Source organism: Onychomys torridus, chromosome 8 (assembly GCF_903995425.1).
Source record: "Onychomys torridus chromosome 8, mOncTor1.1, whole genome shotgun sequence".
NCBI lineage: Eukaryota > Metazoa > Chordata > Mammalia > Rodentia > Cricetidae > Onychomys > Onychomys torridus.
In genome coordinates this window covers 21,004,291-21,026,676 of record NC_050450.1, presented here as the reverse complement: position 1 = coordinate 21,026,676, position 22,386 = coordinate 21,004,291, and the positions used below count along the sequence as shown (strand labels likewise).

The following is a 22,386-nucleotide window of genomic DNA, read 5'->3' as shown; positions in this document are numbered from 1 at the left end:
TACACACAAAAGATTCCACTATGTGTATACAACACTTTGTCCATTTCTCTGTGGTGGGGCATCTAGGTTCCTTCCGTAACTGACCTGCTGTGAATAATGCAGTATCAACAGCGATGTCTCTGTGACGTGTTGACTTGGGAGCCTGTGGAGTAGCACGGCTAGGTCATGGGGTAGGTCTGTTTGTAGATCCTTGAGTTACCCTGTGCTGATTTCCTAATGGAGGAACTGGCTTCTCTTCTCACCAGCAATGGCTGAAGGTTCTCTTTCGCCCCAGACAGCATTTGTTGTTGTGAGCTGAAGAGGACAATGAGGGTGAGCTCATCCAGCCTGAGACTTTGCAGGCACAGGAGATGGCAGAGGCCAGCAGAAGAATGGGGGCCATTGATGGGGGAGCAGATGGGGAGGGCAGCAAGTGATGGAGGCAGGGTGGAATGAACTGTGGGAAGAGGCTGGTTGGAGGAGGAGAGTGTACCTCCTCAGCACATGGGCTGGGAGAGTGAGAAGTGGTGGTAGATTCGGAGACAGCTGGAGTGGGGTGTCAAAGGTGAGGCAGTTTCTGAGGACAGGAACCCGTGTATGCAACAGAATAGCAGTGGCTGCTGACGTGGAAAGAACCAGAAGGTCATAGGGGAGGAGACCGAAAAAGAGGCAGCATTTTGTAAAACCAGTTCTGGGTGAGGGAGAACTATCTTCCATCCCGAGAGACTGGGGACGCCATGTCTCCAAGGCAGCCCTCAGAAGGCTAGCGCTCAAACGGACTTCTCAAAGGATCTACTTGGAGAAAGTAGGTTGCTGACTGCTTGCCTCTGAGAGCAGAAGGCACAAGGGAGAACCTGGAGATAAGCAAGGATCGAGGATGAATATGTGAAAGATGCAAATTATGGTAAGGGTGAGTAACGGTGTGGGAGTGGAGATGGAAGTTGGTTAACATCGTTGTGGGTGTGTAAATTGAGGGTGAGTGTGTGTGAGTATGACAGGGAGTAGATAAGTCAGGCTTTTAAGTGAGTAAGGAGTGTGTCACAAAGGATACACTTATGTGTGGAGTGTATATATATACTCATAGATTGTGTATGTGTGTGAGAGAATGATGTCATTTAAGTGAGCAGAGACTGCGTGAGAGAGAGTTACTCATACTTTATGAGTAAGTTTGGAGTACATCTGTATGTGATAAAGAGTGAGTGAGTGCGTAGGGAATGCATATGTGTGTGTAAGTAGAGTATGACTGCTGTGTGTGTTTCTGTATGAGTGCCTGGGAGTATAAGAAGTGTGTATTTGTATGACTGAGAGTATGTAAGTCAGTATGGTGTGTATACGTGTGTAGCTGAGGGGAAAGTGCATGTGTGATGAATTTTTATAGGTGAGAGAGTGAAGAGAGAGAAAAGGAGAGAGAGAAGAGGGCAGGAAGTACTGGGCAGGTCAGCTGAGTTTCCAGTACAGGGACATGCTAAAGACTCTGGAAGGCAGTATGGCTAAGAGCTGAGATGGATTTCCCCAGGTGTGAAGTGGTTACTTATATTGTTCTATTATTAAATAAAACTTTGGAGTTGGATATTGGGGTAAAAACATAATAGATCCAAAGAGCAACAGAGGAATGATCAGCTGATCCTGCCTCTCCACAATTCTAGGTCGAAAAGCCAGGGCATCGTCCTAAGCCCCTCCCTACTACTTCCTGTGCCCTCCTATCTCAGTCCTCCAAAACCTCTATGGCTAATTCTGGCCAGCTGAATGTTGACTCCATCCTCTGATTCAACATTTAAATTTATTGGCAGTCTCAGAGTGTCAATGTGAACAAATCTCCCACAACACGGTGTCTCCAGGAGGAAGGGCATCAGCCATCTCTGCCACACGGACCACCACCTCCTCTATAACGATGGTCTCCAGATTGCATAGCATTTCTGGGTTGCTGCTGTATCGTTTTATCATTCACTTTAAGAAGTACACAGTACTCCATCATCAAGCACCCCATAACTCAGTCACCACCCCTGTTGGTAAGCACTAGAGTTGCATACAAAATGTCTCAGCTGTCTAGAGTGCTCCTGTGCCTTAAAGCTGTCCTTTTAGCTCAACTGTTTACATAGGTTAAAATCTGAAAGGAACTGTTAGTTCAAAAGAAACACAAAGATGCCCAGGCATGGTAGTGCAGGCCTATAATTCCAGCACTAGGGAGCCTTGGGCAGGATCATCATGGGTGGGTGCCAGGCCAGCCTGGGCTACAGGATAAGACCATGTCTCAGAATTCCATACCTACATTACACACACACACACACACACACACACACACACACACACACACACACACACACATGATGCAAAGGTCTAAGAAGTGAGATCTATGGGCCGAACATTCCACAAAAGCCTGAAACAACTTAGCATTTCTCCAGCGATGTAGCATTGGCCACTCCTTCACATTCTCATTAGCTCTGGGTGTTAATTATTTTTTGAACAATTAATGAACAGACACTTTACCATCTGCTGCCTCATTGCCATTGCAACGCATCACTGGTCACTAGCCAGCTAGTCCCTCCTACATGCTGTGGTGGCTGCTGTGCTACTGTGGACTCCTTCTCCCGGGCCTTTGCTGGTGTTTTGGCAAGGCGCTATTGGCTGGTAAGAACATGATCATCAGTGGGTGCAAACACACACACACACACACACACACACACACACACACACACACACACACACACACACACACACAGAGGCTTTAATCTAGCCCTCCCCTAGATAGCCATAAAAATGGGTCTCAGAACCAGCCCTGACTCATCGCCTCAGCAATTTCCCTAGTAGTGGGATCCTGACCTCTGCCACAACAACCACCTTGTCCTTCTGTCCTTTCCCGACCTGGGCCACTGCCTCTCCAGCAGCTCCTCCAGGTCACTGCTCAGGAACTGCAAATTGTCCCTCCCTTAAGCATACCAGCCTCCTTCCCTGCCAGTGGTTACTCCATCTGCCCTTTCCTGTTCTGTCCAGTTGCAACAGCTTTGGGAGTCACGGTGACAATACACGCTCCAACCACCAGAGGGCGCTGTGTCATGGGAAAGCACTCAACGGATTTCCTTTGTAGTTCACCCTACCCAGGCAGTAGACAGCCCAAAACCTGCAGTGAGTGGCAGCTGGAAACCCCTAACTGTACCAATGAGTTTACACTGCAAGCTGCCCTGTGCAGTTTTCCAGTGTGTATGCCTTTCTCATCCCTCCACACACTGTAGCCAGAACTTGTTCAGTTTCCTTTTCTGAAAATTCACAGGCAGATTTGTTCTTGAGGGACCTTACCAATCTCATATTGTCTTTTTCTTACTGTCCAGGATTGTACCTTTTTTGCTTGAAGGAAGCACCCCACAGCTTCTCTGTGATGTTTCGAGGTTGCAGCCTCGTCTCTTCCCATTATTAAATCTCCTGTACTGAAGTTTTCTCCAGTCCGGCTAAGACCGTTACATCTACAGTCTCCCGAGGGTCATTTAAAACGAGCATTATCAGGATGCACAGTTGATCTGAAAACCGGGACAGATACTCAGCAGCTGACAGCATAGCACCCAGCATGGAATGTGGCCAAGAGATGAGTCTTATCCCAAGTGGGACAGAGTGGGCTAGTGTGAGATTCCCTTAGGCTGCTCTTCCATATCGCTTGATGGAATATTCTATTGGGTGTGTAAAGGCTATAGTAACTGTAGGTAAGGGGTGGAGGCTGCTAACGTTGAAGGGATTCCTTACTCAGGAGGAGAAACTGGGTTCCTGGGGTCTCTTCCTTCAGGGCTAAGCACGGTTGGTTAACTAGAGACCAAGCCCTGGCTTGGCCCCTCCTGTACCACTTCCCATCCATGCCCATAGGACAGTCTGTTCCTCAGGGCAGTGGAAAGATCCATCCTACCCATAGGAACTGGAGCCTGAGGATGAGGGAGAAGGGACACAGTGCTTGCTCAGCAAATGTTGGTGAAAAGAGCTGGTGGCATGAGCGTTCTGAGCCCTCGTGTGCCCTGCAGTCCTTATAACCATAGCAGTTGGTAGCCTGCTGTTCACGTCCACAGATGAGAAACCAGCCCCTGCCTGCAGTATCCAGGAGTCAGTGGCCTTCAACTGTTCTACCACTCACCTTGCACCTGGCTTCCTCCACACCAGTGATGCTCAAAGCATAGTCAGCAGAACAGCAGCAGCAGCATCTGGACTTGCCGGAGACTGGGACATGGACCAAGCAATCCATGTCTCCCCACAGGATGCCGGAGTGCTCTGATACACCAACAGCCGTACAAGTCACTGCTCTGTACCAGTCCTCTCTGGGGTGTGGGAAACACACTTGTGGGTGGAAAGGTGAGGACAGTGACATGGGAAGGCAGCTGCAGAGTCCAAGGAAAGGTCTTAACAAGTCAAGCTGCTGCAGGAGGGCCAGGCTGGTGGCCTTGGATGAACAGAGCCCCATATAAATATTGAGACTTCTGTGTCAACTGGAGGTTATCAGGTAAGCCATCCCTGGCCTGGGAAGGACTGGAGGGTGCTCAGACTCATCCCAGAAGACCACCAATGAATGCTACAGGTACTTGGGCCAAAATCCCTCACCTCCAGGCTGGGACCTGGGAAGCTGCCATTTGGGCCTGCTACCCGGTGAGTGCAAGCTAACACTTGGGAACCTCTGCATGGAAGACATTAGACTAGACAGACCCACAGGGACTGGTTTTGTGAGCTGGTATAAACCTTTCCCCTCTGTGCCCTGGGATTCCTCTCTACAGAAGGTAATCCTGGTAGAAAGAGTTGGATTCAGGGATCAGATTAGCTTGTTACATCTAAAGGGGAAATCAAGCTAGAGGTGAGGCAGCAAAGATCAGGGCATGATTTTTGAGCCTGGGGGTGGTAGGGAGCCATGGAGGAAGTTAGCCCCAAACAGGTGCCTTCCACTTTGCATTTTCCCAGATGACAGCCTGAGGCGGCTGAGCTGAGGAGGAAGGAGGACGGGAGGTGGTACTGGTCAGCATGGGGCACCAACTCTAGGCCACATTGCCTAAATTCAAATCTCTGTTCCATTCAAGCCCACAGCTGTGGGACCACTGACTTGACCTGTTAGTGTGTTAGTGGCCTAATCTGCCAAGGGCTCATGAGAAGAATTCAAGGCCATGTGAAGTCCATGGTCAGTGTAATGCGTCATCAGCTCCATGGGCTCCATCGGCAAAGCTCTTCCCATGTCTTTTCGAGCAGAAGCAGGTAGCCAAATACTGTGGGAATGTAAGTATTCTGAGGACCAAGACAGGTAGTGTGGTCATTGAAGGCCCTCTGAATAGCTCTGGGGGACAGGATGACCCTCTGTCACATTAGAACAGACCCCCCTACACACAACCCCCCAGGAGCGTAGGCCGCCTGCTAGAAACAGAGAGCTCTGGTGGTAATGCTGACCCTGTCCTCCCAAGCCCTCAGCCCAGGCCTGCCCACATGACCCAGCTTCCTGTTTGTGATACCAACATTGGAGGGAGGAAATCAACACCCCACCCAGGGCTAGAGGGCAGGAATGTGGACCTGCTGACGTCAAAGCTTGTCCCAGTTCTGAGGAGATGGGATGGGAAGGGTTTCCTGCTGAGCCTCTGAGCCAGCCTGCTCTGCAGGAGTGAGCTGAGCTGTGGGAGCCCACTTAGAACTTTCTCGGTGGGGTGCTACAGGGGTGAACTCAAGTCCTGCCCCAACACAGCTGTAGGACCTGGGCAAATTAACCCATGCTTGCAAGCCACTGTTTCCTCTTCTATAGGATGGGAACATCAATGCTAATGGAGCCAGGGTACCCATCTGGTATAAGAGAAGCCCTCCACTACTGTGAACCTGCTCCTCACTGCAGAAGCCATAGAGATCCTTGTCTTCTAGAAAGACGCAAGCCCTCTGGAATGGAGCCTGCCCTGACTGTCATGGGCTCCTGTGCCAGCATCTGCCTGACTGGCAAGGCAGGGAGAGGAAGCCAGTCACCTAGGTGTGAGGTATTTCCGGGGGTGGCTAGGAGGAGCTTTTCCAGCATTTGGGCTGTGACTCAGGTTGAAGCCTGGATTTAGGTACTTCCTGGCCCAGTGACTCAGTTTCCCCAGTTCTCCAGAAGCATCACAACACAAGGCCTGCTTTTCAACCTTGAAGAGGCACTGAGGCAAGGCTACCTCCAAGCATGGTATTCGGGGGCCCACTGTGTGCTTGTGGCTTCATGCACGTTTGCACTTGGGTCTCAATTGAGCCTAACGAAGTCAGGAATACTATTGGCCCCACTGTGTGGAGTGATAAGGAGGCCAAAGACAGGAAAGAGATTGCCCAAGATCGTGAAGCCAAGAAACGGCAGAGCCCAGAAGGGATGTGCCCTCCATTGAAGGTTTTACCTGGTAGTAGTCGGCCATGCCCTTGACCCCAGCTAGTGGTTGTTTCAGGGCCCCCTCCCCACCTCTACCCAATAGAAGGTCTCCTGGTCCACTCTCCAACATGACCCCCTGTCTGCTCTCTGGTCATGTAAGCTGTAGCACCTTGACTCAAGTCTGGCCTCCTTTCTCTAGATGACTGTTGGTGTGCCCAGGCACCAGGCTGGGTCTGGAGTCCTGCTGTCCTGTCCCACATTTCTGGAAAGGCACCATCTAGGTTCTCCACCCTATGAGACTGGACTTCCCAGCTTGGTACTGGAGGAGAGCTGGCTGGCATGGAGGACTGACACAGAGAAGACAGGCCCACGGATGCCCCAAAGAGGGCAAAGCACTTGGGAGGGAGAGACCAGAAGTGGACCTATCTGGGGCCCCACTGGGCCCTCACTGGGTTGTCTGCTCTCCTTCTCCATCCCTCTCCATCTTTCCCAGGACGCCACTTAGGCCCACTGCGGAGCTAGAGATACCTGGATTAGAATCGGGTTTGGCTGTTCTCCAGACTTGCGACCTTGGCCGTGCCCATCCATCTCCTGCGTTCCCTGGTACTGCTACACAGACACAGGAGCATCCCAGTTTCTGAGAAGACATCACGTCTTTAAAAAATCTAGTAACCTCCTGTACGACAGAGCATCGGCTTAATAAACTCTGGTCCTAGGTAGTTGGTATGTAAAGGCTTCTTCCTGTAAGTGTCCAGACCCTGGGAGGACCTCCATGGGTGACCGTAAATTCCCCTTCCCCAGGTGCCCAGCAGGTGGCAGCATCGGCCCCTTGTTGGCGCACAGGCACGCTCAAATAAATGTTTTGTAGATTTTGCAGGATTTTTTTTCCCCAAGTCTAGGGGTTGGCGCTCTACCCTCCCCACCCCCTACCCGCTTGAGCTACACAGGCTGTCCCTACAGAGTTTCACGCCATTGGTGGTGAGAAATAGGCTTAGGAGTTCAAGTCTCTTGGAGGATTTCCGGCCCGCTAATCCCACAGGCCCATGCTTCCTGCGCTCCACTCCCCTCGCAAGGCTGCCAGGTCTAGCTCTGTGGGAAGAAGCAGAGGAAGCTTCAACCTGGATACCCCTCCTCCTGCTACTCTGCCTGCCTCTCTGCTGCCCGGGCTTTCTCGCCTTCCCCACCCCCTCCCTCCCTCCCTTCTTTTCTTCCTCTTTCATTCTTAGTGGGTCACAACTATGGTGCACAGGTTCTTTGCCAGGACGGGGGGGGGGGGGGGGTGGGTGTGCAGGGTGCAAGAAGTGTCATTTGGAGCCTTCAAGCAAAACTGGAAAACACGCAGTAAAGAGGTGAAGAAAGGTGTTTCAGACCCTGACAAGCATCTGTCTGTGGTGGTGCAACAGGGCGACCACCAGGAAGCACGGAGGAGATGGGGAAGTGGCCAGAGAAAGGGGAGCCAAGCAGAGGCGCGATGTTCAAAGGCCCTTGGGCAGCCAGTGATGTCTTGGGGGTGCAAGGAGGCTGGGGCCATGCTTTTCCAAGGTGCAGATGAAAGGGTGCATCGCATCAGCTTGCAGCAACCCACATAGCCGCAGACACTGACGAGCGCTTGCTGGCTTCCCAGAGGAGGAAACTGGGACCCTCGGCCAAAGCAGGCCCATTGAGGTACCAGGAGAAAAAAGAAAGGAGAGTGGATAATTTAGCCTGTGCTGAGTGCCAGGTGTTCTGCTGAACTGTAGCTGTAGAGTATCACCACTCAAGAGGATTCCAGAGGTGACGAAACGGGGGTCTGAGAAGGAGGTGACCTACCCAAGGTCATTGTCAGGGAGTAGCAGACCTGAGGCTTGGACCAGAGGCTTCCCCGTGGGGCTGAGTATCTGGTACCCTGTGCCCTGGGCACCTTGGAGCCATCAGGAGGACTCTCCTTCTTGGGTCCTGCAAGACACCTCGCAGAAGGTTCTCAGGGCTTGTTCTAATCCCACTTCCCTGTAGCAATGCTCCCCCACACTGTCGCTGCCTCCATGCCACACCAGCCCTGCCACCCCTCCCTGGATGGCTCCATTCTGTGACTAACATCTAAAGTCACAACACTATGTCTGTCTCCCCCACCAGACTGCACCTGAACCCCTGTGGAAGTCTCTAGCGTCACAAATCAACCCTTAAAGCTGCCCTCTCACACTGGTAACACTTATCTAGTCCTACCCAGAGCTGAGCACTATGTGTATAGAGAAAGGGCTCCATGGATGGAAGATCTTTACTTGAGCCTGTGCTAGGCAGGTGACCTTCAGGGAGAAGGTCAGAGAAACAGTGGCAGCAGTGACCCCCCAGGCCACTTCATCCAGTGTGGGGCCATCTGGGTCATGGGTAGGGTCAGTGGTAGGGACAGGACATCAGCAGTCCTAGTGATGTTGTGTGCACAGAACAGTGATGAATGAACCCTAGGACGTGACCTGGAACATCTCCTAGGGTGTAGGGAGGGTGGAGTTCCCAGAGTTCAGAGCAGGATGGTGAAGTGTTTGAGGGTCTGACTCAGCCAGGAACTATGGGGGAGCGTGGAAAACTGGGTACAGACACCATCCTTGCACAAGCAAGGCTTGGGCACATCCCAAAGGACTGTCACTTGCTGTGCCATCCCTGCGCCTCACTGTGGTCCATGAAGCAGGTGGGACTCTACTGTGGTGTAAACAAGGGAGCTGATACTTGTCTAAGAGTCCTGAGCCAGAAAATAGCAGAGCTGGATTAAGGGACTGCTGTGGAATAGTCCTTCTGTACACTGTGAAGATTTGTCACTCGAATTGGTTTCATAAAAAGCTGACTGGCTGGTAGCCAGGTGGGAATTATAGGCAGGACAACCAAACTAGGAGAATGATGGGAAGAAGAAGAAGGGCAGAGTCACAGGAGATGCCAGCCAGATGCCAAGGAAGCAGGATGTGTAGAAAATGAGGTAACAAGCCATGAGCCACATGGCAAAGCATAGGTAAGAAATATGGGTTAATTTAAATGTAAGAGTTATGTAGTAACAAGCCTGAGCTATTGGCTGAGCATTTATAATTAATATTAAGTGTCCAAGTCAGTTATTTGGAAGCAGGTGGTTAGGACAGGAAAACTCTGCCTACAGGGGACCAGATCAAGATGACCCAGTGACCCTGTCTTTGATTAGTAACATGTGCTTACAGAAGGTTCAGGGGTGAGTTAGTGATGTCAGAGTCTCTGAGGGGACAGAGGCTTGGAGTGCAGGGTCTATGGTGTGGAGCTAGCCTCAAAGGAGTACTCAGGAACATACTCCAGGACTGGCCCTCCAAGCAGCCCACAGAGGTCAGTGGCCTTCTCACATACAACCTGACATTACAGGCTGTTTGCTGTGACCTTTTAGCAGATCCCATCCTAGGCTGTGACTTGACCCTCAAGTTCCTCTGTCCTTAGCAGACCTCTCCAGTCTTGTACCCTGCAACCCAAACCTTTCCTGGCCCCCATATCCACAACCTGACAGTTTGATGAACGAACACCACACCTCCCTCTGAGGTCTACACATCTTTCCCCAGGCTGTACCCTGTTGCTCTGTTGGGATGACTCTCAGAAGGCTCCTCAGATACTTCAAGAGCTACCTCTGGCTCTGTGGCCTCTGACAATCCATTCACTGGGAGATGGAGGGCACTCCACTCTGCCATGACTCCAGGCTCTGCCCAGCTCTCCTCTCTGCAGGTGGTCCTGCCCTCCACCAGGCTATCAGAACAGCCCTGCTGACTGCTCCTTAGTGAGCCTCAACTCCATAGTCTATCAGGGCCTGGCTTCACCTCTCCCTCGCTTGGGTGTCTACTGCTGGCAGCATTAGCTGGCATCTTTGCCTTTGTTCATAGAGGGAAGGAAGGAACACTTTGTAATTGGCCAAGTATTCTGCCATGGCAGTATTTGACTGAATGGCTGGGCAGCAGGGATGTTTTAGGGAAAAGGACAAAACATGAATCCTAGTCAGCAGCTTCATAGGTGGGACATCCACAGGACAAATCAAAGAGGACCGTAGTGCAAGCCTGGGAATGTGGTTGTAGACATACAGAGCAGATTATTCCAGGAGAAAGGCCCAAGTTCTCAACTCTGTAGGTTATAAAATGGATGCCCCTGTATGGAAGATAAAGCTTACATGATAACAGGGTTCATTGTCTGCTATTTATGAACACTGAATGGGCAGCCTCACCCTGGACTCTGTGCGCATCCTCAGCGCCCATACAGCATGTGTGGCTCCTCAGTCTTGCAGGGTGGGAGACAGATCCCAGCATCCATATGAAAGGCCACTGGATAGTTTCTCTGATTGGACTGTCCTTTATCACATGACCATCCCCCAAACTAATGTCTATAATAACGATTTGGACAATTTTGGGTCGCGTGATCACCCCTAACCAATGCCTGTTAACTGGTTCTAGCCAGCAGAGCTCAAGCCTTGGCATTTGTGGCACTGATGTCAACAGCTTCCTCTTGGCTTGCCAGCTGTGGAGGGAGGGGCAGATGCTGGAAGGTCCCAGTGCCCGCAGCCCCTGTGTTTGAACTCTGTGTCTGCCTCCATGATGTCACTTGGCACAGAACATCTCTGGGCCTCAGTGTCACTGCTTCCAACAAGAGCACCATGTTTCTACCAGAGTGGCTATGAAGACCCTACAGTACCAAGCAAAAGCCCTCAGGGTGGCATCTAGTCCCAGCCTCTGGGTCCCTGTGGTTCCCAGGCTAGCCCTCAATCCTCTCACCAGGGAGCAGTGGTCTACCTGTATGAGAAATGTTGAGAGAAGAGGGGAAATCTCCCCGCTATGGGAGAGGATGGAGAGCAGGCTACCCCAGCAAGGCTAGTCAAGCCGCTCTGAGGCAAGAAGGGAATTTCACCCCACCCTGCCATACTCAGCAGCACACTAGTTCCCATACTTAGTCATACTTAGGCGGATTCAATGCAGACCCCTTGGAGCCCTGCCTTTTTTGTCTGGGTCTCAGTATTTCCCTCTGCAAAATGGCCTGACCACAACACAGGCTCTGGAACCAGGCAAAGTGCACTCCAAGTAGGCAATTTGGAGCCAGTTAATGGCCTCTCTATACCTCAACCCTTCCTTAAAAAGAAGTAATACAACATTTCCTGCCTTGTGGGGCTGGTGCAAAAATCCAAGTCAAATTTGTATAAGGGGCTTGGTGGCTGGAGGGGAGGGAATCTGAGGGAGTGACGCTAGGCAGTGTCATTGCTGAAGCACGCTGGCGTCGGGGCTTTGCTAATCTTTGCCACTACGTCTGTGGGGCACTTGCTCTACACTTAACTTTTGTTACTAATGGGTCAGTGAAGCAAATGAACCTCAAAAGGATATGGCACATCCCCACCCGGTGGAAAACTGGAATCACTTCCCATCCATGGATGCTGACAAAATGTTAGGCCAGAGAGCTGGCTAGATGCTTAGGAGCACTGGCTGCTCTTGCAGAGGACCTGGGTCCAAGTCCCAGCACCCACGTGGGAGTTTACAAGCATCTTTAATTCCTATTCCAGGGGATCTGACTCCCTCTTCTGAACTCCACAGGCACCAGGCTTGCACAAGATCACATAGATACATGAAGGCAAAACACCTCTGTTATACATAAAATAAAATAAATCTTAAATTGATGAGTATAACCAGCACTCAGGCCTGATACTGATGTGAACTCATGTGTCTTCATAAGAACCCTACTGAGTGGGGCAGTGGTGGCGCACACCTTTGATCCCAGCACTTGGGAGGCAGAGGCAGGCAGATCTCTGTGAGTTTGAAGCCAGCCTGGTCTACAGAGCAAGATCCAGGACAGCCAGGGTGGTTACACGGAAAAACCCTGTCTCCTAAAACCAAAATACAAAAATAAAAAAAGAAAAAGAACCCTGTTGATGAGCTTTATCTTGGTTTTACAAACAAGGAAACTGAGGCATATCGACCTTAAGCAATTTGTACTGGCATCTTAATTTGAAGGCAGCAGCATGGCAATGCCATGTCTTCCATGTGAATGTTGTTGACTTCCAAAGAGCCTGTTCCAGTGGTCGCATGTCTTCATTAAAGAGTATTACCAGGGACTGGGGATGTGGGCTCAGCTGGTAGAGTGCTTGCCTAGCATGTGCAAGACCCTGGATGTGATCCCCAGTGCCACATAAACTGAAATTCCAGCACCCAGGAGGTGAAGGCAGAGGGATCAGGAGTCCAAGGTTCGCTTCTATGACATAAGGGGACTGAGGCCAGCCTGGGCTATCTATCTAAAAAGGGGGAAATCAGCAAGTGTAAAAGGACATTAAAACCACAGTCTCAACAAGCCTGATACTTTGTCCTTGAAGTCAGCTGTGGATGGGAAGAGACTCCAGGAAAGAATAGATTGCTCACAGTGGGATTTACCATTCTTTAATGAAGAGTCTAGTGTCAAGAGGCCTCTGCTCATGCACAGCCCACACTGTGGAGACCCAGCCCCCAGACATACCAGCAGTACTATGTACCTCACTTGTAGCGCAAAGCAGTGTCTCTGTTAAGCAGGGGTCCTCAACCTTCCTAATGCTGTGACCCTTTAATACTGCTCCTCATGGTGTGCTGACCCCAACCATAAAACTGTTTTTGTTGCTACTTCATAACTGTCATTTCGCTACTGTTATCAATTGTAATATATATATTTGGAGATAGAGGTTTGTCAAAAGGTTCACAACCCACAGGTTGAGGGAGGTTGGGGCCAAGAGAGGGATTAAGAAAGGTGTTAAACCCAATCAGCAAGAACAGACCAAGTCCCATGCTGCATCCAGCCACACATCGCTGTGCATGAGGCCCTGTCTGAAGAGACGCATTTGGAGGAGGAGTGTCAGGGTCCACTGAGGCCAAATAAGCTCACCATTGCAGTCTAGATAAGCCTTCCATTTCGGTAATGAAGCATTTGAGAAAAGGGAGCCAAGAAAAGGAAGGATTTAGGCAGCCTGTGTTGAGTTTCTCATCCTGGTGGGAGTGTGTAAAGGAGCAAGCTGCACACCTCACCCCTGTGGGAAGTGCAAAGAGAGCAAGTGAGAGAACATGGCATCACAGGCCTCTTCACGAATGTGACTTTGGTAGCCATAGCCCTACCTCTCACAGGCTCCACAACCTATCACGGTGCCAGGCAGAGGACCAAATCTCCATTGCATGGCCACATGTTCAGACCATAACCAGGTGATACAGTCAAATGGGCCTTGGTGGCTCACCTGTCATTGACCAAACCACACAACTGACTACAGCAACCCCCATGGCACTGTTGCTGATGATGCTACAGCTTAAGAGCCACCCCATCCCCACCCCCAGTCCAGAATAAAGCCTGGGAGCTCATGACACAGGCATCTTCAGACGCGTGAAGGCTCCATCCTGGTACTATCTGCAACAATGCCACCAAGTCTATCCCAAGCCAGACCTGGGTCTCTAGCTGCCATTTCCCCAACACAAGAAGTCCATCCTGGGAAATGGGGCTTCTACAGCTGAAGCAGGAAGGGTCTGGAAGCATGAGAGGGACACAGGTACCAGCTAGGGGGTCACTGCTCCCTGACAGCCTGAGCCTTGACCCAGAAGCAAGCTGCACATGAATAAAAGCACAGTACAATGTGTTGCATCAAAAGTGTGAAGCTGGGGAGATGGCACAGTGGGTAAGGCTCTTGCCATGTCAGCATGAAGGCCTGAGTTCAAGTCCCCAAGCCCACGTAAAAGCTGGGTCTGTAACCCCAGGGCCCCTGCAACAAGATGGGGATGGAGACGGGAGCATCCTGGGAAACATGTGAGCTAGGTAGCCTGGTGTACACAGCACCAAACAACCAAGAAGATCTGTCTCAAACAGGGTGGAAGTCAAGGAGATTGACACCTGGGGCTGTCCCCTGATCTTTACACACCCGGTGGCATGTACACACACACACACACACACACACACACACACACACACACACCGCCTTTGAATTCATGAAGTCATCCTGATCAGGACAAAATAGAGAAGAGAAGGAGGAGGAGGACAGAAGGAGGAGCAGGTTCTCCCTTGCAGAAAATGCTAAAAGTGTGCAGGAAATGGAAACACAGAGACAGTTATCAGCATGGAATCAATTCACTTGCTGCCAGTGGGTGCTGGGTGCCATCAGGTCAGGGTCCTGGTTAGAACACTGTCGTCCGTATCTATATGAACCCTGAGGACGTGTGGAGGCATCCTCAGTTCACAATGGAAAAAGCAGGTGGATCCAGCCTGACCCAGAGCTTGGGCTGTGAGCCACCAGGGCCTCCCCACCCCAAATGCAGAACCTGACCAAGCCAGACTAAAGGCCATGCTGTGTACACAGTGTGCATGTGTCCTGCAGAAATGTCAAGATTGGGGGACAGGCTGGCTATGGAAGCAGCTGCCATAGGTTCAATAGTAAAAAGATGTGTGACAGGTAAAAACAAAACCAAACAAAAAACAAAAACAAAATAAAACAACCATCTGACCTCAGCCTGGTCCCAACGCCAGAGTGGTCATGTGTAAAAGACAGTCACATTGCGTCAGGGTGTGAGCATCACACTGTGCCTGGGGTGAGGAGCACTGAGATATGGAGGGATGAAGAATCATCACTTGCGTGGTTATTCTCACAGGGCTGGGAAATGCATGTGCAGAGGCTTCTCTTACTGGGGGTTGGGGGGCAGTTAGAAACCAAGATTGAGGGCTGGGAGATGGCATGCTGTGTAAGCATGAGGGCCAGATCCCGCAGAGAAGTCAGACAGGTATGGTAGATGCTTGTAATCCCAGCACTCAGGGCAGAGACAGAGACCCCAGCAAGCTCTGAGATGGGCAACCAAAAACACAGTGACAGAAGAAGACACCTGGTGTCAGCTTTGGGCTTCCACACACACGTCCACACAGGTGTATACACACCCCACACACATATATGAGTGCCCACATACATGTGAACATACATACATACATACACACATACCTATAACACACACACATACACACACACACACACACACACACACACACACACACACAGAGATCTGGATATACATATGATATGTGTGTATGAGAGAGACAGACAGAGAGACAGAAAGAAAGAGAGACAGAGAGATTGAGACAGACAGAAAGACACATATGGACAGAGACACAGAGAAACGGGCAGAGAGATAAAGAGACACAGAAACAGAGATACAGAGAAAGACAAAAACATAGACACAGAACACACAGAAAGACAGAGATGAAGAGACAGAGTTGAGAAGGAAACAGAGACAGGCACAGAGAGAGGAGAGACAGAAGAGATAGAGACAGAGACGACAGAAGGCAGGCAGAGATAAGTGAGACAGGCAGAGATAAGTGAGGCAGACAGAGGGCTGGTTTGGGGCGGGGCTTCTCAAGCTGTCACTCTTGTCACTTTGGCCCAGACAGTTCTCTGGTGTGAGAATGATCACCTCTGTTGCCTCTACCCACTAGGTGCCAGCTGCACCTCTGGCTGTAACAAAAGAGCCCTGGACATGTCCCAGAGGGACCCGGCTGAGGGCCAGGTTCAAGGCGAAGGGCAGAAGCATAACTCTATTGGTTGTCTTGCAACTTTTAAGACTGAACCAAATAAAACTTAAAGAAAGGATCCACCCCACCCCACAGGAGGCGGTTCTGAGTAATGAATGTGGTTGAAGGGGTGTCCTTCCCCACATCCTCTGTGAGTTTAGCGTGCCTGTAGCTACCCTAGAGGGCTGCAGGGCGTGCTGAACTGCAGCCATGTATGTTGGTGTTATGCGAGTTGGCAACACCTGTGCCTACACCTGGGCTCGATAAATGGACCATCGCATGGACCATGCCACCAGCTGACGTGCCGACACCAGGAGTCAGCCAGGATGGAAAGAAACCAGAAGGCAGGCCCTGAAGAGCAGTGTGGGAAGGGCAGCCTTAGGTCTGAGCAGAGAGGTGGCAAGGGAGTTCAGTGCCAGTGGCATGGGACCATAGCGTGACCTGGAGGATAAGGGAGCTCACCTGGGAAACAGGGTGCTCTTTAAGTACCAGATCCAATCAGATGGTGTTTGAGCACATCTTCAGCACAGAAGAGCAAAGCTGAGAGAGGAGCCAGCCCTTGTCTGGAAAAACCATTTAGGCAGAGGGAGCAGCTAGTGGGAGGCGTCAAAGCAGGACCTTGCCAGCACTGTCCAGGGGTGGGGGTGGGGGGCAGTATGGCCTGGGAGGATGAGCAAGGGTCCATGGCAGGAGACATGTATCAGGGTGAGTGTGTTCTACCGGAGGCCACATAGGACTCCCCCCGCCCCCAATGGTGATTGAAACACAATAGTACCACCTTAGTACTACTGCAGTACAGAGGAGGTTGAGAGCCAAACCAGGAAGGTGGTTCCTGTCATGTAGTAGCCCTGAGTGAGGCTGACTTGGGGAAGATATCGTTGATTTGGATATTTGAAAGCCAATCGTGCTGGCTAGTCTTAGGTTAAGTCGACACAGCTAGAGTGATCTGAGTGGAGGGAACCTCAATTGAGAAAATGCCTCCATAAGATCAGGCTGTAAGGTATTTTCTTAGTGATTGATGGAGGGCCCAGCCCACTGTGGGTGGTTCCATCCTTTGGTCGGTTGTCCCGGAGGTTCTTTTTTTCTTTTTCTTTTTCTTTTTCTTTTTTCTTTTCTTTTCTTTTTTTTTTTTTTTGTTTTTGTTTTTTGAGGCAGAGTTCTTTCTATAGCTTTGGAGCCTGTCCTGGAACTTGCTCTGTAGACCAGGCTAGCCTTGAACTCACAGAGATCCACCTGCCTCTGCCTCCCAAGTGCTTGCATTAAAGGCGTGCACCATCACCACCTGGCTGTCCTGAGTTTCTATAAGAAAGCAGACTGAGCAAATCATAGCAAGCCAGTGAGCAGCACCCTCCATGGCCTCTGCATCAGTTCCTGTCTCCAGGTTCCTGCCCTGTTTGAGTTCCTATCCTGACTTCCTTCCATGATGAACTGTGATGAAGAAGTATAAGTCAAATAAGCCCTTTCCTCCCCAAGCTGCTTTTTTGTTCGTGGTGTTTCATCACGGCAATAGAAACACTAAGATACCAAGCCAGCTAGACCCCCTGACAGATCACATTTGGGTGTAAGGGGCAGACACATCCAGCGTGCCTCTGAGGTCCCCATCTGGGCTACACTAGAACTGCCAGCTATTTTCAGAGAGGGAAACCAAGGCCGAGACAGTGGAGTAGCTGGCCCATGGTCACACAACCGCTTGTTGATTTGAATCCAGAACTCTGGCTTTGAAATCCGGTTCCATCGTCAGCTCCCCAGTCTGCCATGCTGTTCAATTTGTCACTTCCTTTGTCTTGTTTTATCTGTGACAGGATCTCGACATGTAGCCCAGGCTAGCCTAGGACTCAGAAATCCATCCTCCTGCCTCAGCCTCCTGAGTGCTAGGATAGCAGGCTGTTCCGTTACACCCAACTTCACTGAGCTTTGAAAGCAATGTTTGTAGGGAGTGACCAGAAGAATTACAGCCAGTCCCCTGACCTGGTGCTGGTTTCTGGGCCATGAGGAAAGCGTACCTGCGGAGTGCATAGTCCTGGGCTTACACAGTACCCATTACCCACCAGTCCACCAGTCCTGGAACATCCAAGGTCCAACTCAAGAGAGTCGGGGGAGATGGCAGACCTAGGCTGGTTCCATACAACCCATCTACTCCTCCTAGTCATATTGTGAGACCAGGGTTGACATCTGTGTCCCACTGATAATGAGCCCACAGCTCCAAGCCAGCCATACCAGGGTCTGAGGCAGAATAGCACACCCTTGGGGCCTGAGTGTTAACTGTCATCTGTCCCCAGACAGACCCCGAGGACAGGACAGACGGCAGTATTCAGGAACCCTTGTGCCAGTAGTGCCTCTCCCTCCCATATTCCCCACCCATGGCCCTGCTCACCTTGGCCTTTTCCTTGGTGGTTTTGGCTTCACTAGGCCAGATGCTTCCCCCAGTATCCCAGGGATAGGGACAGCACCTCGGGATGTCTGGCACAGATCTGCTCCCTCGCCCCCATCCAGGTTGGAACGCTGTTGCCATGGAGAGACATCAACAGGCCTGCCTAATGTTTGGGCAACACAAACTGGAAGATTGCTCTTCTTCCCGGAGCCCAGGCCCAGACATGCCAGGGTGTGTGTGGGCTGGGGGTGGGGCAGGGAAATTCTGGGGCACCACATGACAGTCTTGGACTAGGACAGAGCCAGCCAGCTCCCCCTGCACCCTTTAGCACAGAACTTCCCTCATTCACCACACTGAGACGGGTGTTCTTGCCCCTACCATGGGTCTCCACTAAGCCCAACAAGTGGCTTGGGTGTCCCATCCACAGTTCTTTCCCTACTGTTCCCTGAGAACCTGTAGGTTCCTCACTGACTTCGCCCCAGGGCTTACGTCAGGTCCCTGACCTGGCCACTCACTATCAGTGTGGTCCTGCCTCTCTGAGCATCAGCTACTCTGTCCTCTCTAAATGGGGTTGTGGCCACACTTCTTTACCAGCTCTGTTGGGTTCAATTAACCATGGGCTAGGGAACAGCATGTGTGTAACCAGCTTCCCAGGGGATTGTGGGATATGCTTGCATTTGGTCATTGTTTTATGACATTTACCAAACCATGACACTTGTCTGCCTTAAAGTCTTCTTCCATGGCTCCCCATTGCCTTCTGGACAAAGTCAGAGCATCTCAGCGAAGCTAGGTGAATTAGGAGTAGTGTTCACTCTTAATTCAGCACGTTAATCTATGGAAGCGCCTCACTAAGTGTGTTAGATAATAAGTGAGTTAGACTTCTGAAACTCTGCCTCCGGAGTTTGCGATGAGGGACTGGGACCCCCAGGAGTTTTCCGGGGGCCAGCCTGAGTGCTTTGCACAGGTGATCTAGTTTCAGCCTCATGGCTGCCGAGGCAGATGCATGGCTATTCTCTCTGGAGAATGGAGGGCACAAGAGCATCAGTGGATTGAGGTTCCTTGAAGCATCTTGCTAGATCGCCCAGCCAGAGTGAGGCCAGCCTTTGAACCCCTGACTGTCATAGTGTTTTGCGCATACAGTCTTCCCTGGCTGCTGGCCAGGAGGGGTGCCCAGCAACAGGTCCAAGGCATGCATCACAACACCATCTTCCAGGAGCTATCATCTGGTGAGAAAACAGGCTGACAGCTCAAGTCACCCAGGGCTGGAGGGGAAGGCCTTCGAAGCTTGTCAGGATCCTTCAGCTTTATACGGGAATCCCTAAGAGTAGCTAAGCTTGAACCAGACACCAGGCCCACTAGAGCTCCCAATGCAATTGGGCTGGAATAGGGCCCTGGGTGAGAGTGCTGCCAGGGATGCTTTGGGGACCATACTTTGAGAACTGACATTGAGGAAGGAGCACACGGCAGTGGGGAGCAGAGCTGGGTCCTCACTCTGTCCCCACAGCAGTCTCAAGTGGGCCTGAGAGAGAAAGGGTTGTCAGGACAAGCCCAGGGTCCTATCCCTGGCAATCCCCTGCCCCAGAGGCTGTATATGAGGAGAAGCTGGATATTTCCTCCCTGGGTTCACATTATCAGCAGTCTTGTCCCAACACCCCATTAGAAGGACCCACCCTGGAAAGTCCCCTTCCCCCTGCACCTCGGAGAGGGACAGCTGCTGGTGCAGGGGAGCCAGGAGAAAGGGCTTCGGCCTCCACTGGCCACAGAAAGCTCCACACATCTGTCACAGAGTGCTTACCTCTCAAGGGCAGACAGACTGAAGTCTCCAAATGGCCTAGTGCCTGGAAGATCATCTCTGGCAACTGTGGATAGACTGTCCCAAATGGCTCAGGGCCCAGGATGGCCTGTCCTCAGTTTCCATCTGGCCAAAGCCCTCCTTCCCTCCTTCCCTTCTTCCCTGCACTCCTCTTTTTCCCTTCCATCTCTCTCTCTTTCTTCCCCTCCTTCCCTCCAGCCTCCCCTCTCTACCTCCCTCCTCTCAGAGCTTACACTTTACAAGGAAGGGCAGTGATTCACACTTTATAAATAATTGGTTTATACATTTCATAAACAAGTTATAAAATCACTTCAAGTAGAGAGGAACATGCTGAAGAAGAGCTAAGGAGAAGGGGAACTAAAGAGGAGATTTGGGGTGAAGAGAGAGTTGGGGGGCAGGTCTCTCTAAGGCAGTGATCTCTGGGTAATGGCCTGGAAGCACACTGGGGAAGGCAGGGACTGGGTACAGTGTCACAGAGGTGGGCAGGGAGGCCCGAAGGGTGCAGGGAGGCTGGAGAGGGTCCTAGATGGTGGAGGCAGTGGGACAGATGTCGTAAGTGGGGATAGGGGAGGGCAGGGGGTCCAGGGCAGCTCCTAGGTTTGGGACTGAGAGCTGAAGGGAGAGATAGTGAGACTCTGAAGGAAAGATGGAAGGGAATAGCTCTGGCAACCAAGCCCAAGAGCTGTGTGGATTCCAGATACACAGAGCACCAGAGTTCAGAAGCAAAACCCAGCCCTGCTCTGGGGCAGATCCCAGAGCATCAGAGCAGCTCATGGTGAGTCTGAAGCAGGGAATTCTGGGATAAGAGATGTGTGCCCCTCTGAGGAGCCACCTGCTGCAAGTAGTCTGTCTCTTACTAAGTTGCCTGTTGCAACCATGACTCAGTTTCTCAATATTCCTCAATATTTTTAATTCAAAAGATTGTGTTGTGTGCCAAATAGCAGGATTATTTCCACATACTGGTGACAAGGATGGTCCAGTTACCAAGCACCGGGTCTGTCCCCACACTAGTGACAAGGTTGGTCTATTTACCAAGCATCAGGTCAGTTTCCACACACTAGTGACAAGGATAGTCTAGTTACTATTTGGTTCTTTCAAAGAGAAGAGAGAAGTGTTGTGTCTGAGATTACACAGCTGAGAATTTTGGAACCGGGTAGTCTGGCCCCAGAGTATATGAGTCTGACCACCACACGCAGTGTCTGAACATGCACGTGCGCATACACACACACACACACACACACACACACACACACACACACACACACACACCCCACAGTGCGTTTGGAGAAATGAAGTGGTGGTGCAGGATCCTAAACCAACTTGGTTTTACCTACAGGTTTGAATTCTATTGTCCTCTGTATAAGCAGGGGCCGGCACAATGAGGAGAGGCCTGGGAAACTACCCAGGCAGCACAGTCCGTGCCCGGAGAGCATGAGGCTGTACATGACAATGTTCTGGCTACCCTCAATCCTGTGAGACCTCGAACGAGTCACCCTCCTCCCCCAGCCTTCCTTTCTACCTACCTATAGTGGAGACAATGACACCACCCCTGGAAACCATCGTGGGAGCTCCATGAGAATCTTCACAGCATCCATCCATAATTGCTGTCTTCTTTTTGTTGGTGGGGACTGAAGAAAACTCCTTTACGGTCTGGGTCACTATCTCAAGTATCTGTTGATGACTAACTGACTGACTGAACTCTGGGACGTTCTTTGGCATCTCAGAGGTGCTGGGGAAGGAGGGAAAGCACGAGGTTGAGGGGTGGTCCTTGGCTACTTTGCACCCCAACCCAACCACCATCACTGCAGAGACACCAGACCACTTTCACTTGACATAGCAGATCCAATCCCTGGCTTAGAACCTGCTCAGGGGTGGGCAGCCCCACCTTCCCCTGCCAGTGTTCACATCTGCTCCTCTGTGCGTACCCAGGCCAGAAAGCCCACCCTCTAGACGTCTAGCTGTTACTCGCTCTACCACTGCAGGCCACTCAGACAGACAGAAGGGAAGGGAAGCTTCCTCCAGGGGAGAGGTACACTGTTACAAAGCTGCTTCCTCCAGCTGAGCCCCAGACCTTTCCCACAGCATTACACCCCCATAGACACCCACATCTCCTAGAGAAAGGCATGATGTAGCCAACATCTGGGAGGTGTGGATGGAGAGGCAGCAGCATGGCACCTCCTGTCTTGAGCTAGTTGTGTTTAGATTGATTTTTATAGATTTTTCCCCACTGGAGATGAACTTCTCTCAAATCATAAAGAAGGAAGCTCCTGGCTTTGTTTATTTGGGAGTTATCTGTTGTTGTTGTTTTTATTATTATTTTGTTTTCTTGAGACTGGTTCTCACTATGTAGCCCTGGCTTGCCAGGAACTCAGTCTGTAGACCAGGCTGACCTTGAAC

The 22,386-nt window shown here is 51.1% G+C and overlaps 1 protein-coding gene across 6 annotated transcripts; it reads left to right on the top strand.

Moving 5' to 3' along the window:
- The first annotated feature begins 454 nt into the window (after positions 1-454).
- LOC118590391 lies at positions 455-7,166 on the top strand. Of its 6 annotated transcripts, XR_004945738.1 has the most exons (5): positions 455-883; positions 1,770-1,988; positions 3,306-4,453; positions 5,726-5,948; positions 6,504-7,166. XR_004945738.1 is itself a non-coding variant. In XM_036198358.1 (3 exons), exons 1-3 carry the CDS (start codon positions 4,520-4,522, stop codon positions 6,807-6,809), a joined length of 606 nt encoding a protein of 201 aa, XP_036054251.1. In that variant the 5' UTR covers positions 2,687-4,519; the 3' UTR covers positions 6,810-7,166. The 6 variants fall into 6 exon arrangements, 1 of the variants encoding a protein (XP_036054251.1); XR_004945737.1 differs by having other exon boundaries at positions 3,306-5,941; XR_004945734.1 differs by having other exon boundaries at positions 3,306-5,948.
- Positions 7,167-22,386: the final 15,220 nt, after the last annotated feature.

Coding starts and splice junctions, on each gene's coding strand:
- LOC118590391 (XM_036198358.1), top strand. CDS start 4,520: ATGCTACAGGTACTTGGGCCAAAATCCCTCACCTCCAGGCTGGGACCT. Junction 4,597..5,725: donor CCATTTGGGCCTGCTACCCG/GTGAGTGCAAGC, acceptor CCTCTTCTATAG/GATGGGAACATCAATGCTAA. Junction 5,949..6,503: donor GCCAGTCACCTAGGTGTGAG/GTATTTCCGGGG, acceptor TCCTTTCTCTAG/ATGACTGTTGGTGTGCCCAG.